The 14,760-nt window shown below is 37.7% G+C and overlaps 1 protein-coding gene across 2 annotated transcripts in view; it reads right to left on the bottom strand.

The window, feature by feature from the left end:
- CILP (cartilage intermediate layer protein) overlaps nt 1-14,760 on the bottom strand; it is a 163,238-nt gene that overhangs the window by 124,448 nt on the left and 24,030 nt on the right. For both annotated transcript variants that reach the window (XM_053717577.1, XM_053717578.1), the window contains exon 2: nt 7,863-7,997. In XM_053717577.1, coding sequence (XP_053573552.1) covers nt 7,863-7,926 — 64 coding nt within the window. In that variant the 5' untranslated portion in view covers nt 7,927-7,997. The remainder of the gene's footprint in view (nt 1-7,862; nt 7,998-14,760) is intronic.

Here is a 14,760-nt window from a genome sequence, read left to right as displayed (position 1 = left end):
GCACCCCTGTTACCGCAAAACTCGTAATCTCGGTGTTAGTAATCCTTTTTTTTTTATATTTCATTTTTATTGAGAATTACAGGGTTTGTACAAAATCATATCGGGCCACTGAAAAACTTAGTAATCTTAAGGTTCGCAAGACATTTGATAATTCTGCCTCATAATGTTAACTATTAAAAAATATTTATAATTCGCGGATGACGTGACATTATTCCTCACAAACCCACTAGGCTCCCTACCTGCCCTCCTTGATCTTATTTCCAAATTTGGTGCCCACAGCTATTATAAGGTCAACGTCTCTAAGACCGAGGCTTTGCCTGTTGGTCTTCCTGCTTTTGAACTAGATATTCTGCGAACCTCATACTCCTTTCAATGGTCCCATTCCACCATCCGACACTTGGGGATTCAGCTTGGCGCAGACCCGAAAGCAGTACTTGCTATAAACTACTCAGACATTATTAAAGAAGTTACTGAGCTCACCACCTCATGGAACTTTAAAGAGATCTCATGGCTGGGCCGCATAGCATCTTTTAAGATGACGATTCTACCCAAAATTCTTTATTACTTTCGCTGCATTCCTCTCAATGTTCCTAGTGCCCTTATAGATAAGCTCCAATCTCTTGGTCAAAAATATATCTGGGGTAAATCTAAGCCTCGTATTGCAGCAAAGATACTTCAGAAAAAGTATGACCAGGGAGGCGTAGCTATGCCTAGTATTCGCGGGTACTATGAGGCTGCCAGGCTCTCTCATATTTTAGCATGGGCAGACAAAGGTGAACCACAAGGATGGAAGACCATAGAGGCTTGTGATCTCCCTACAGGTTTGGGTTTAGCTGACCTGCCATGGATTCCTACCTATCGGTTAGACACTCTGGGAATAAAGAATGTCATTGTTAGAGAAAACTTGAAAATCTGGCATAACCTTAGGAATCTACCAGAGGTTGCTCCACACCCATCTCCTATACAATCTTTGCCCGCTTTGCTCGCAGCCCTGCCGGACACACATGTGCAGCGCTGGGGTGTCTGGGATTTGAAACTGATCTCCCAGTTATGTCCTTCGGGCACTTTGGTCAGCCCGAGCAATATAGGATCTGTCATTCAAAACCCCCCCGTGTGGGTTAAATTTGAATACTCTAGACTATACGCTTTCCTGATTTCTTGGGGATTCCCTAAAGGCCCTAATAGACCTCTGACTGCCTGGGAAAAATTGTGGCAACTCCCTATTAGGACCACTAAACTTATCTCATTCCATTATAGCTTACTACAGTCGTCCACAAACAAGGGCAGACCTTGGCAACTTAGAGCTTGGGAGGGAGACTTGTCCAGACCAATTACTGACAAAGATCTACACATGGCTATGACACTAACCAAGAAGACAGTACACTGCGCGAACACTCTGGAATCGTATATGAAATTGTTTCTGAAGTGGTACTATACCCCCTCTAGACTTTCACAGATGTTTCCTACAACATCCCCTCTCTGTTGGAGAGACTGCGAATTAAGAGGTTCAGATATACATATATGGTGGGACTGCCCTAAGTTAAAACATCTGTGGACACAAGTGTCCTCCCTCTGTTCTACCCTTGGGCTAAATAGACCACTTACCCCTGATATAGCCCTACTACACATATTCCCGAGACATATTCTGGCCCCCCTGTCTAAACTATTAATTTTTGTTCTCGCGGCCACTAAGTTGGCGAAAGCGAGAGCTTGGAAACAGACACAGCCCCCAGACATTGCAGCTATCACCTCCATAATACAGACATATGCCAAGATGGAACAGGGTTTCTACTTCAATATGGATAAAGAAGATCTCTACTGGCAGATCTGGGAACCTTGGTTTTATTACCAAGAAAACTCTAGATAGATGGGCGGACCCTGACTTTTGTTACAGACCCCTCCATCTGCTCTCTTTTATCTGCAATCGCTGACCCATACTCTCTCCCCTCCTTTTTCTGTTTCCCTATCCCCCACCCTCTCTTCTCACAATATGCAACCTACTTTCCCTACCCCAGTCCTTTCTTTCTACTGCTCCTATTTCTTCTGGGGCGGCTTGCCCCGCCTGGAGATGCACACTGGAATTTATCCGTCGGGTCACTGAGAGAAGCATGGTAATGGTTTTCCCTAGACTGACTTGTTGAAATTACTACAATGTTGAGTTAATACCTTTGATTATTGTATTCTACCAATCACTATAATTAAGATCGGTCAAAATGTAATGTCCTTTTTTATATGTTTATGTAAACTGAAAAACCCTTGCGGGTATATGATATGACCTGTGTTTGCTTATGATGGCATTCTCACTGTGATTTCAGAAAAACCTATGTATATACAAGAAACTGTCTTAATATGTTATTGTTATTAACAAGTTTATCTTAAAATAAAAACTACTTTTGAAAAAAAAAAAAATATTTATAAAAAATATTCAAAATTATTAAACATACTGTAAAATATTCAAAATAATACATAGAATATATCTATATTTTTTACAGTATGTTTAATAATTTTTATTAATATTTTTAATGTCATCTCTGTCTATGACATCGATGTGAGGGTGTTTTGGCTACTAACTTAAAGGGAGGGGGAAGGGATTATCTAATGTGATTGACTAATTGTGTTGTTTTAAGGCTACGGCTGAGAAACATGTTGCATGTGTGGTAGATATTTATATGGTTATCCTTTTATTAGTATGTATTCGCATTTTACTTGTTTTTATCGAATAAAGATGTTTTATTATCTTTAATTTGGGGCATCTAGTGGTATACACTGTTTCACATACTTTATACTTAAAGAGACACTAAACCCAATTTTTTTCTTTTGTGATTCAGATAGAGCATGTAATTTTAAGCAACTTTCTCATTTACTCCCATTATCACATTTTCTTCATTCTCTTGGTATCTTTATTTGAAAAGCAAGAATGTAAGTTTAGATGCCAGCCCATTTGTGGTGAACAACCTGTTACTTTCAACTCATAATATGCATGCTATATCCGTTGCACACAAAAAACGAAAATACCCCTTATCGCTCGCATGCTACACTCTAAGCCGTCAATCGCAAATATTCCAGAATTCCGCAGCGTAATTGTTGCGAGCTTGATCCGACCTAGTTATCAAAGCCTACAGACCGGCAAAAGTTGACATTTGTGACGTAACATACGATCTGCCGGTCTCAATCCAACGCAGATCGATGCTTACGTCATTACAGATGTTCCGAATACACATTCGGCTCTATTTGACCTCTTTTCCCATTTATTAAATTTCTAACAGGTACGCTTGCGGCTATTCCGGCCCAGCGTACCTGGTTTTCAATCCACCACCCGGGAGGCCGCGGATGCCATAGAAATCAATGGGAGTCTGAAAGCACCGAAAACGCTGCCACTAAATCACCCCACATCACCACCACTAGCTAAACCTATTAACCCCTAAACCGCCAGCCCCCACATCGCCATAAACTAAATTAAGCTATTAACCCCTAAACCTAACAAGCCGCTAACTTTAAAATAAAATTAAAACATCCCTATCTTAAAATAAATGTAAACTTTCCTGTAGAATTAAAATAAACTATTTTTAAACTATTAATTAACCTACCCTAACTATTATACTACAATTAAATTAAACTGCAAATTAAATTAACTAAATTACATATTAAAAAACCCTAATGACATATTAAAAACCCTATTCAAATTATTTAAATCTACTATTAAACATTATTATAAATGACTAAATTACCAAAAAAATAAAAGCTAAGTTACAAAAAATAAAAAACACTAAATTACAAATTTTTTTTTTATCAAAAATAAAAAAGAACTACACCTAATCTAATAGCCCTATCAAAATAAAAAAGCCCCCCAAAATAAACTCCCCCTAGCCTACAATAAACTACCAATGGACCCTAAAAGGGCCTTTTGTGGGGCATTGCCACAAATTAATCAGCTCTTTTACCTGTAAAAAAAAAATACAAACACCCCCAACAGTAAAACCCACCACCCACACAACCAAACTCCCCAAATAAAAATAACCTAAGCTCCCTATTGCCCTGAAAAGGGCATTTGTATGGGCATTGCCCTTAAAATGGCATTTAGCTCTTTTACCTGCCCAGACCCTAATCTAAAATTAAAACCCACCCAAAAAACCCTTAAATAAACCTAACACTAACCCCCGACGATCCACTTACAGTTATTGAAGTCCAGCTTGAAGGATCCATTCAGCCGGCAAGAAGTCTTCATCTGGATGGCCTCATCCATCTTCATCCAGCGAATGCAGCATAGTTGAGGCTTTGATAAATATCCCCCTTAATCTAGTCCATCAGCTAACACTACTATTTAAAGCGACATTATAGTAAAAAAAATCTATATTGTATATGCAAGAGTAACATTTACACCCGTTGAAAATATTTTTTGCAGAAAAAAAGTTAAAGGGACACTGAACCCAATTTTTTTTCTTTTGTGATTCAGATAGAGCATGAAATTTTAAGCAACTTTCTAATTTACTCCTATTATGATTTTTTTTTCATTCTCTTGATATCTTTATTTGAAATGCAAGAATGTAAGTTTAGATGCCGGCCCATTTTTGGTGAACAACCTGGGTTGTTCTTGCTGATTGGTAGATAAATTCATCCACCAATAAAAAAGTGCTGTCCAGAGTTCTGAATTAATAAAAAAAACTTAGATGCTTTATTTTTCAAATAAAGATAGTAAGAGAACGAAGTAAAATTGATAATAAGAGTAAATTAGAAAGTTGCTTAAAATTGCATGCTCTTTCTGAACCACGAAAGAAAAAATTGGGGTTCAGTGTCCCTTTAAACTGTTTACATTTAAACTAATACTGTAATATACAGTATCTCACAAAAGTGAGTACACCCCTCACATGTTTGTAAATATTTTATTATATCTTTTCATCTGACAACACTGAAGAAATGACACTTTGCTACAATGTAAAGTTGTGAGTGTACAGCCTGTATAACAGTGTAAATTTGCTGTCCCATCAAAATCTCTTAACACACAGCAATTAATGTCTAAACCGTTGGCAACAAAAGTGAGTACATCCCTAAGTGGAAATGTCCAAACTGGGCCCAAAGTGTCAATATTTTGTTTGGCTGCCATTATTTTCCAACACTGCCTTAACCCTCTTGGGCATGGAGTTCACCAGAGCTTCACAGGTTGCCTATGAAGTCCTCTTCCACTCCTCCATAACGACATCATGGAGCTGGTGGATGTTAGAGACCTTGCCTCACAGATGCTCAATAGGGTATATTCCTGGAGACATGCTTGGCCAGTCCATCACCTTTACCCTCAGCTTCTTTAGCAAGGCAGTGATCATCTTGGAGGCGTGTTTGGGGATGTTATCAAGTTGGAATACTGCCCTGCGGCTCAGTCTCTGAAGGGAGGAGATCATGCTCTGCTTCAGTATGTCACAGTACATGTTGGCATTCATGGTTCCCTCAATGAACTGTAGCTCCCCAGTGCCGGTAGCACTTATGCAGGCCCGAAGCATGACACTTCCACCATCATGCTTGACTGCAGGCAAGACACACTTGCCTTTGTACTCCTCACCTGCTTGCCGCCACACATGCTTGACACCATCTGAACCGAATACGTTTTTCTTGGTCTCATCGGACCACAGGACATGGTTCCAGTAATCCATGTCCTTAGTCTGCTTGTCTTCAGCAAACTGTTTGCAGGCTTACTTGTGCATCATCTTTAGAAGAGGCTTCCTTCTGGGACAACAGCCATGCAGACCAATTTAATGCAGTGGGCGGCGTATCGTCTGAGCACTGACAGGCTGACCCCTCCACCTCTTCAACCTCTGCAGCAATGCTGGCAGCACTCATATGTCTATTTCCTAAAGACAACCTCTGGATATGACGCTGAGAACGTGCACTCAAATTCTTTGGTCTATCATGGCGAGGCCTGTTCTGAGTGGAACCTGTCCTGTGAAACCGCTGTAAGGTCTTGCCCACCGTGCTGCAGCTCATTTTCAGGGTCTTGGCAATCGTCCTATAGCCTAGGCCATCTTTATGTAGAGCAACAATTGGGCCCAATTTGGACATTTCCACTTAGGGGTGTACTCACTTTTGTTGCCAACGGTTTAGACATTAATGGCTGTGTGTTGAGTTATTTTGAGGGGACAGCAAATTTGCACTGTTATACAGGCGGTACACTCACTACTTTACATAGTAGCAAAATGTCATTTCTTCAGTGTTGTCACATGAAAAGATAAAATAAAATATTTACAAATATGTAAGGGGTGTGCTCACTTTTGTGAGATACTGTATTTTTTTGTTTCTACTTATCACTGGGTGATAAAAACAACTGCCTCTGCTTTACTTCTGTACAAAAACACACCTCTGCAAGTATGGCAAGAAAACATGAATTTATTTATTACAACAACATGAGTTAAAAATGAAATACGTTTTGAAAACCCCTCGTTTAGATATAACAGTGACAAAACTGTATTACAATCTCTTTAAGTATAAGCCTGGAATCCCATCCTTGTAAACTTTTTCCCATACTCCATTGTTTAGTAGCACTCACACTTTTCAGTGTCACCTCAATGTAACTCCCTTTAAGATACAACAAAATATGCATTCCATTCCCTTTTAATTATATTTTTCTATGCTGAATCAAAGCTCAAATCTATTGTATAAATAGCGTATTCTGGATTTCAAAACCTGTTTAACACAAAATTCAAACTTACTGTTGTTATAAACCTTTATCCTATAGTGTCAGTGCTTGTGTTTGGTTTTTGTTGACTCTTCCAGAGTGTTATTACTAAATGACCCTCACGCAACCGCCTGAATGAAGAAGGTAATTCTTCATCTATTATTTGACAGCAAAAGAATGCACAGCTCCCAAAATACAGTTTAGGACACCTGATCCTGGGCCAAAGGGGGGTTCTATAGTTAGACCTTAGTAAGAAATGGAGGTCTTAAAAAAGCTGGAAGAAGAATGCTTTCAACACTGACTACCAGGAATGTATGAAAATGGTGTTATGCACATGACAGCTGCTCCACATCATGAGGGAGAAAGCAACTTAAAGTCTAATTTAGTTTCAGCGCAACTTTGTGGGTACATATTTATGTGCGCATTTTATATGTGTACTTAAAGGGTTTTTTATATGTGTACATAAAGGGTTTTTTATATGTGTACTTAAAGGGTTTTTTATATGTGTACTTAAAGGGTTTTTTAGGCAGTAGAACATTTCTGAATTATATCTGCAAGACCTTAAATGTTACTAAAAACTCAAAAATAAAGTTCTCTAATGAGTTTAAGCATTTTATTATTGCACTGTTTCTTGCATATAACTATAAGTTTAACCCTTGCAAAAGGGTTAACACATAGTTAAAGTCAGCTCTGTAGCAGCAATGCACCACTAGTTGCTAGCACATCTGGTGAGCCAATGACAAGAGGCATATGCATGTAGCCATCAGCTAGCTCCTAGTGGTACACTGCTGCTTTTGAAACTATCTAGGCATGGCTTTCAACAAGGGATACCAAGAGAACAACATACATTTGGTAAAAGAAACAAATTAAAAGGCGCTCTAGCTGAACTACAAAGTCTAATTTTCATTTCTATGTCTATTTAATTAGATTTCCTTTTATATTTTGTATTTGGGATTTGTACAGTTCCTATACAAATGCATACACTTAATCAAATTGGCTCCCATATGCTGACATCCAGCTGCAAAAATGTATGTGTATCTAAATATTTACTTGTCCCTAGTGAAAACTGTTGGCTATTTATCTTCTTTCCTCTAAAAGTCTTTATTTATTGAAAAACACCAGGGAATTTGGTTGGTGGTTTGCACGTGTTGGGATAGTGATAGTGACAGTCTCCTCTTCCCTGCTCAAGAATAACACAAACCTTGTCCAGATGCAATGGCCACTTCCAACAGGAGCAGGCAAACAGCGATTGCATTCTGTCGCATTTTACCCTTGGGGTGTTCTACACTGGACCCCAAGGATCAACTGATGCAAGTGATGTCCTGGATTTGTTTACCTGCAGAAAAATAGTTAAAGTTTAAACATTTTAATGTTAACATGAAGAGTTTAGGAAAATTACATTTGTGTGGCATAGTGTATGGCTCATCACTGCTGCTCTCAATATTCAGTTTACTTATTTTATACTTTTACCTTATTCTCTTGTCCTGAATACTATAGCAATATTATACGTTGTTGATTGAGAGAATCCCTTTATTACCCATTCCCATGTTTTGCATAACCAACTGTTACATTAATACACTTTTTACCTCTGTGATTATCTTGTATCAGAGCCTCAACAGACTGCCCCCTTATTTCAGTTCTTTGACAGACTTGAATTTTAGCCAATTAGTGCTTACTCCTAGGTAACTCCACGTGCGTGAGCACAGTGTTATCTAGATGACTCACATGAACACCCTCTAGTGGTGAAAAACTGTCAAAATGCATTCAGCTTAGAGGCGGCCTTTAAGGTCTAAGAAATTAGCATATGAACTACTAGGTTTAGCTTTCAACTAAGAATACCAAAAGAACAAAGAAGAATTGGTGATAAAAATAAATTGGAACGTTGTTTAAAATGACATGCCCTATCTGAATCATGAAAGTTTATTTTGGACTAGACTGTCCCTTTAAGCCAAAGGTGCGCTAAGGCTTCAAGGTCTTTAATTAAAGGATTTTAAGGTTGGCTTTTAAAATAAAATATAAACGGCGAGATTACGAGTTTGGCGTTGGCCTTAAAAAGCAGCGTTGGTATTACGAGTCTGACAGGTACAGGCTCACCGCTCACTTTTCTTCCGCGACTCGAGGCTACCGCAAATCCCCTTACGTCAATTGCGTATCCTACCTTTTCCATGGGATTTGCCTAACGCTGGTATTACGAGTCTTGGAAGAACTGAGCGGTAGACCCTCTCCTGGCAAGACTCAGACTGCATTTAAAAGTCAGTAGTTAAGAGTTTTATGGGCTAACGCCGGAACATAAAACTCTTAACTAAAGCGCTAAAAAGTACACTAACACCCATAAACTACCTATTAACCCCTAAACTGAAGCCCCCCCACATCGCAAATACTATATTAAAAAATGTTTAACCCCTAATCTGCCGACCGAACATCACCGACACCTACATTATATTTATTAACCTCTAATCTGCCGCCCCAACGTCGCCATCACCTACCTACAATTATTAACTTTAATAAATGTATTAACCCCTAAACCGCCGCACTCCCGCCTTGCAAATACTAGTTAAATTTTATTAACCCCTAATCTGCCGTCCCTAACATTGCCGACACCTACTTACATTTATTAACCCCTATTCTGCCACCCCCAATGTCGCCGCTACTATATTAAAGTTATTAACCCCTAAACCTAAGTCTAACCCCCCCAACTTAAATATAATTTAAATTAAACGAAATTAATTTAACATAATTAAATACATTATTCCTATTTAAAACTAAATACTTACCTATAAAATAAACCATAAGATAGCTACACTATAACTAATAGTTACATTGTAGCTAGCTTAGGATTTATATTTATTTTACAGGCAACTTTGTATTTATTTTAACTAGGTAGAATAGTTATTAAATAGTTATTAACTATTTAATAACTACCTAGCTAAAATAAGTACAAAATTACCTGTAAAATAAATCCAAACCTAAGTTACAATTACACCTAATACTACACTATCATCAAATAAATTACCTAAACTACCTACAATTAATTACAATTAAATTCAATAAACTAAATTACGGAAAATAAAAAAGAATTACAATAATTTTAAACTAATTACACCTAATCTAATCCCCCTAATAAATAAAAAAGCCCCCCAAAATAATAAAATTTCCCTACTCTATACTAGATTACAAAAAGCCCTTAGGTGTAATTAGTTTAAAATTATTGTAATTCTTTTTTATTTTCTGTAATTTAATGTTTTTTTTCGTAATTTAGTTTATTGAATTTAATTGTATTTAATTGTAGGTAGTTTAGGTAATTTATTTAATGATAGTGTAGTGTTAGTTGTAATTGTAACTTAGGTTAGGATTTATTTTACAGGTAATTTTGTACTTATTTTAGCTAGGTAGTTATTAAATAGTTAATAACTATTTAATAACTATTCTACCTAGTTAAAATAAATACAAAGTTGCCTGTAAAATAAATATACATCCTAAGATAGCTACAATGTAATTATTAGTTATATTGTAGCTAGCTTAGGGTTTATTTTATTGGTAAGTATTTCGTTTTAAATAGAATTAATTTATTTAATTATGTTAAATTAATTTAGTTTAATTTAAATTATATTTAAGTTGGGGGGTTAGACTTAGGGTTAGACTTAGGTTTAGGGGTCAATAACTTTAATATAGTAGCGGCGACGTTGGGGGTGGCAGATTAGGGGTTAGTAAATGTAAGTAGGTGTTGGCGATGTTAGGAACGGCAGATTAGGGGTTAATAATTGTAGGTAGGTGTCGGCGAAGTTGGGGGCAGTATATTAGGGGTTCATAGAGATAATGTAGGTGGCGGCGGTGTCCGGAGCGGCATATTAGGGGTTAATAATATAATGTAGGTTTCAGCGATAGCGGGGGCGGCAGATTAGGGGTTAATAAGTGTAAGATTAGGGGTGTTTAGACTCGGGGTTCATGTTAGGGTGTTAGGTGCAGACATATTTTTTATTTTCCCATAGGAAACAATGGGGCTGCGTTAGAAGCTGGACACTGCTTTTTTGCAGGTTTTTTTCCAGCCAGCTCAGCCCCATTGTTTCCTATGGGGAAATCGTGCACGAGCACGTTTAGCCAGCTTACCGGTACCGTAAGCATCGCTGGTATTGAGGTGAGATGTGGAGCTAAATTCTGCTCTACGATCACCTTTTTGCAGCTAACGCCAGGTTTAAAAAACCTGTAATACCAGTGTTGGCTTAAGGTAGCGTTAGAAAAAAAAGCCTTGTTAGCCCCGCACCCCTGTTAACGCCAAACTCGTAATCTTGCCGAAAGATTGTTAAGCCTTTTTCTACAAGTAGGGAAGAAAAAAAAGTTTTAAAACAGTTCACAAACATACATACACATACATAGACATACATATGTGCTCACACTTACATAGACATACATATGTGCTCACAGCCTCACACATACCCATACATACACATACATATGTGTGAGCACATACTTAGACATACCTATGTGCTCACACATATGTATGTGTATGTATGGGTATGTGCTCACACATATGTATGTGTATGTATGGGTATGTGTGAGCACATACCCATACATACACATACATATGTGTGAGCACATACATACACATATATATGTGCTCACACATAAATAGACATACATATGTGTGAGCACATACACATATATATGTGCTCACACATAAATAGACATACATATGTGTGAGCACATACCCATACATACACATACATATGTGCTCACACATACATGCACATACATATGTGCTCACACATACATATGTGCTCACACATAAATAGACATACATATGTGCTCACACATACCCATACATACACATACATATGTGCTCTCACATACCCATACATACATATGTGCTCACACATACCCATACATACATATGTGCTCACACATACCCAAACATACACATACATATGTGCTCCCACATACATACACATACATATGTGCTCACACATAAATAGACATACATATGTGCTCACACATACCCATACATACACATACATATGTGCTCACACATACCCATACATACACATACATATGTGCTCACACATACCCATACATACAAATACATATGTGCTCACACATACATACACATACCCATACATACACATACATATGTGCTCACACATACCCATACATACACATACATATGTGCTCAGACATAAATAGACATACATATGTGCTCACACATACCCATACATACACATACATATGTGCTCACACATACATACACATACATATGTGCTTACACATAAATAGACATACATATGTGTGAGCACATACCCATACATATGTGTGAGCACATACCCATACATACACATACATATGTGTGAGCACATACCCATACATACACATACATATGTGTGAGCACATACACATACATATACACACATATGTGCAAACACATACACATATAACCATGCACACATTCATATAATTGAGCCCTTCCCAGTCCAACACCTTGTCATATACCTTTAAATCACTGTTAAAATATTTATTTCAATAAAGAAAACTATAATTAAGGATTAATATGTGCATATATGTATGTATATGTGTATATATATATGTGTGTGTGTGTGTGTGTGAAACACTTTATTTTAATATTTTATACATTTGTTTTGTTAAAGATATAGATATAGTTCCATTAGCATACATGCTTCTAGTAAAATGAATTACTGGTTTTCTGCAGCATACACACATATCCTGTGAAGGCTATGCACTAGTATTCAAACACCACATGTTGTCAGACAGCCAGCAGTGACTTGTATGACACAAATGATGTCTTCAAAAGCAATACACATCACTGACAGCTCTTTGAGCAGGCATGGTATTTGAGTACTGCTGCATGGGTCCCTACAAAATATGTGCATATGCTGCAGAAAAACAGTAATAACTTTTTGATGATGAAAGTATACTACAAAAATTCTTATATTTCAAATTGAAATGCACCTAGCATCTTTCTATCCTTTTAAGCATATATTCTAGCCTTAACATAATTTTTTTTATTTCTCCAAGAGGGCTACATTTGCAGCACTATTATGAGTTGCACTCGAGCATAATATATAACTCACCACTTGTAATTGAGGGTAATAGCACATCCTGCACTATCCATTCAAAGTATATTGTATATATATATATATATATATAAATAACTGCTGTGAATATTGGAAGATCCTACAGTGAAATGTTTCATTCAGCAGTGAATTAGTAGACCAGGGGCGCGATCGGATATGCAGTGTAGTTTGCGTCGCAAGCGAGGGAAACCCCGCTGCCCGCAGTTTCAGCTCGCAACTTGAGCTATCCTATACACGGCGCCGTCAGATGCTAAAGTGCCGTAAGCCTCACAAACCAGCGATGTCCAGAAATCTGCGTAAGCACAAATTTTTGGAGTCGCCAGTGACTTACGGCACTTTAGAAACTGCCGGCGCCTACAAAACCTGACTAAATTATTAAATCACCCGTACTGTCTAACACGCCTCCCAAACATAGCCCGACACGTCTAACCCTCTATCCGCTATCCCCCCTCACTCTCCTAATAATAATAAATGTATTAACCCCTAAACCGCCACCACCTAATAAAGTTATTAACCCCTAAACCGCTGCTCCCGGACCCCGCCGCTAGCTATATTAAATCTATAACCCCCTAAAGTGAGCCTCTACCCCGCCGCCATCTATTTTAAAATTATTAACCCCTAATTTAATCCCCCTACCCCGCCGCCACCTATATTAAATTATTTAACTCCTAATCTAATCCCCCTACCCCGCCGCCACCTATATTAAATTATTTAACCCCTAATCTAATCCCCCTACCCCGCCGCCACCTATATTAAATTAATTAACCCCTAATCTAATCCCCCTACCCCGCCGCCAGCTATATTAAATTATTTAACCCCTAAAATACTAAACTATCCCTACCACTAAACCTAAGTCTAACCCTACAAATAGCCCTGAAAAGGGCTTTTTGCGTGGCATTACCCCAAAGTAAACTGCTCTATTGCCAGCCCTTAAAAGGGCTTTTTGCGGGCCATTGCCCTAAAGTAATCAGCTCTTTTACCAGCCCTTAAAAGGGCTTTTGGCGGGGCTTTGTCACAAAGTAAACTGCTCTTTTGCATCAAATCTAAATCCCCCTACACCGCCGCCACCTATAATAAATGTATTACCCCCTAATCTAATCCCCCTACACCGCCGCCACCTATAATAAATGTATTAACCCCTAATCTAATCCCCCTACACCGCCGCCACCTATAATAAATGTATTAACCCCTAATCTAATCCCCCTACACCGCCACCAGCTATATTAACTATATTAACCCTAATTATATTAGGGTTAATATAGTTAATATAGTTATTATATTATATATATTAACTATATTAACCCTAATTATATTAGGGTTAATATAGTTAATATCGTTATTATATTATATATATATTAAGTATAATAACCCTATCTAACTCTAACATCTCTAACTAAACTCTTATTAAAATAAATCTAATATTAATATTATTAATTAAAATATTCCTATTTAAATCTAAATACTTACCTATAAAATAAACCCTAAGATAGCTACAATGTAATTAATAATTACATTGTAGCTATTTTAGGGTTTATATTTATTTTACAGGTAACTTGGTATTTAATGTATTAACCCCTAAACCGCCGCCACCTAATAAAGTTATTAACCCCTAAACCGCTGCTCCCGGACCCCGCCGCCAGCTATATTAAATCTATAACCCCCTAAAGTGAGCCTCTACCCCGCCGTCATCTATTTTAAAATTATTAACCCCTAATTTAATCCCCCTACCCCGCCGCCACCTATATTAAATTATTTAACTCCTAATCTAATCCCCCTACCCCGCCGCCACCTATATTAAATTATTTAACCCCTAATCTAATCCCCCTACCCCGCCGCCACCTATATTAAATTAATTAACCCCTAATCTAATCCCCCTACCCCGCCGCCAGCTATATTAAATTATTTAACCCCTAAAATACTAAACTATCCCTACCACTAAACCTAAGTCTAACCCTACAAATAGCCCTGAAAAGGGCTTTTTGCGTGGCATTACCCCAAAGTAAACTGCTCTATTGC

Source organism: Bombina bombina, chromosome 6, assembly GCF_027579735.1.
Source record: "Bombina bombina isolate aBomBom1 chromosome 6, aBomBom1.pri, whole genome shotgun sequence".
Taxonomy (NCBI): Eukaryota; Metazoa; Chordata; class Amphibia; order Anura; family Bombinatoridae; genus Bombina; species Bombina bombina.
The sequence above is the reverse complement of the archived record's forward strand: the minus strand, read 5'-3'. Positions and strand labels throughout refer to the sequence as shown.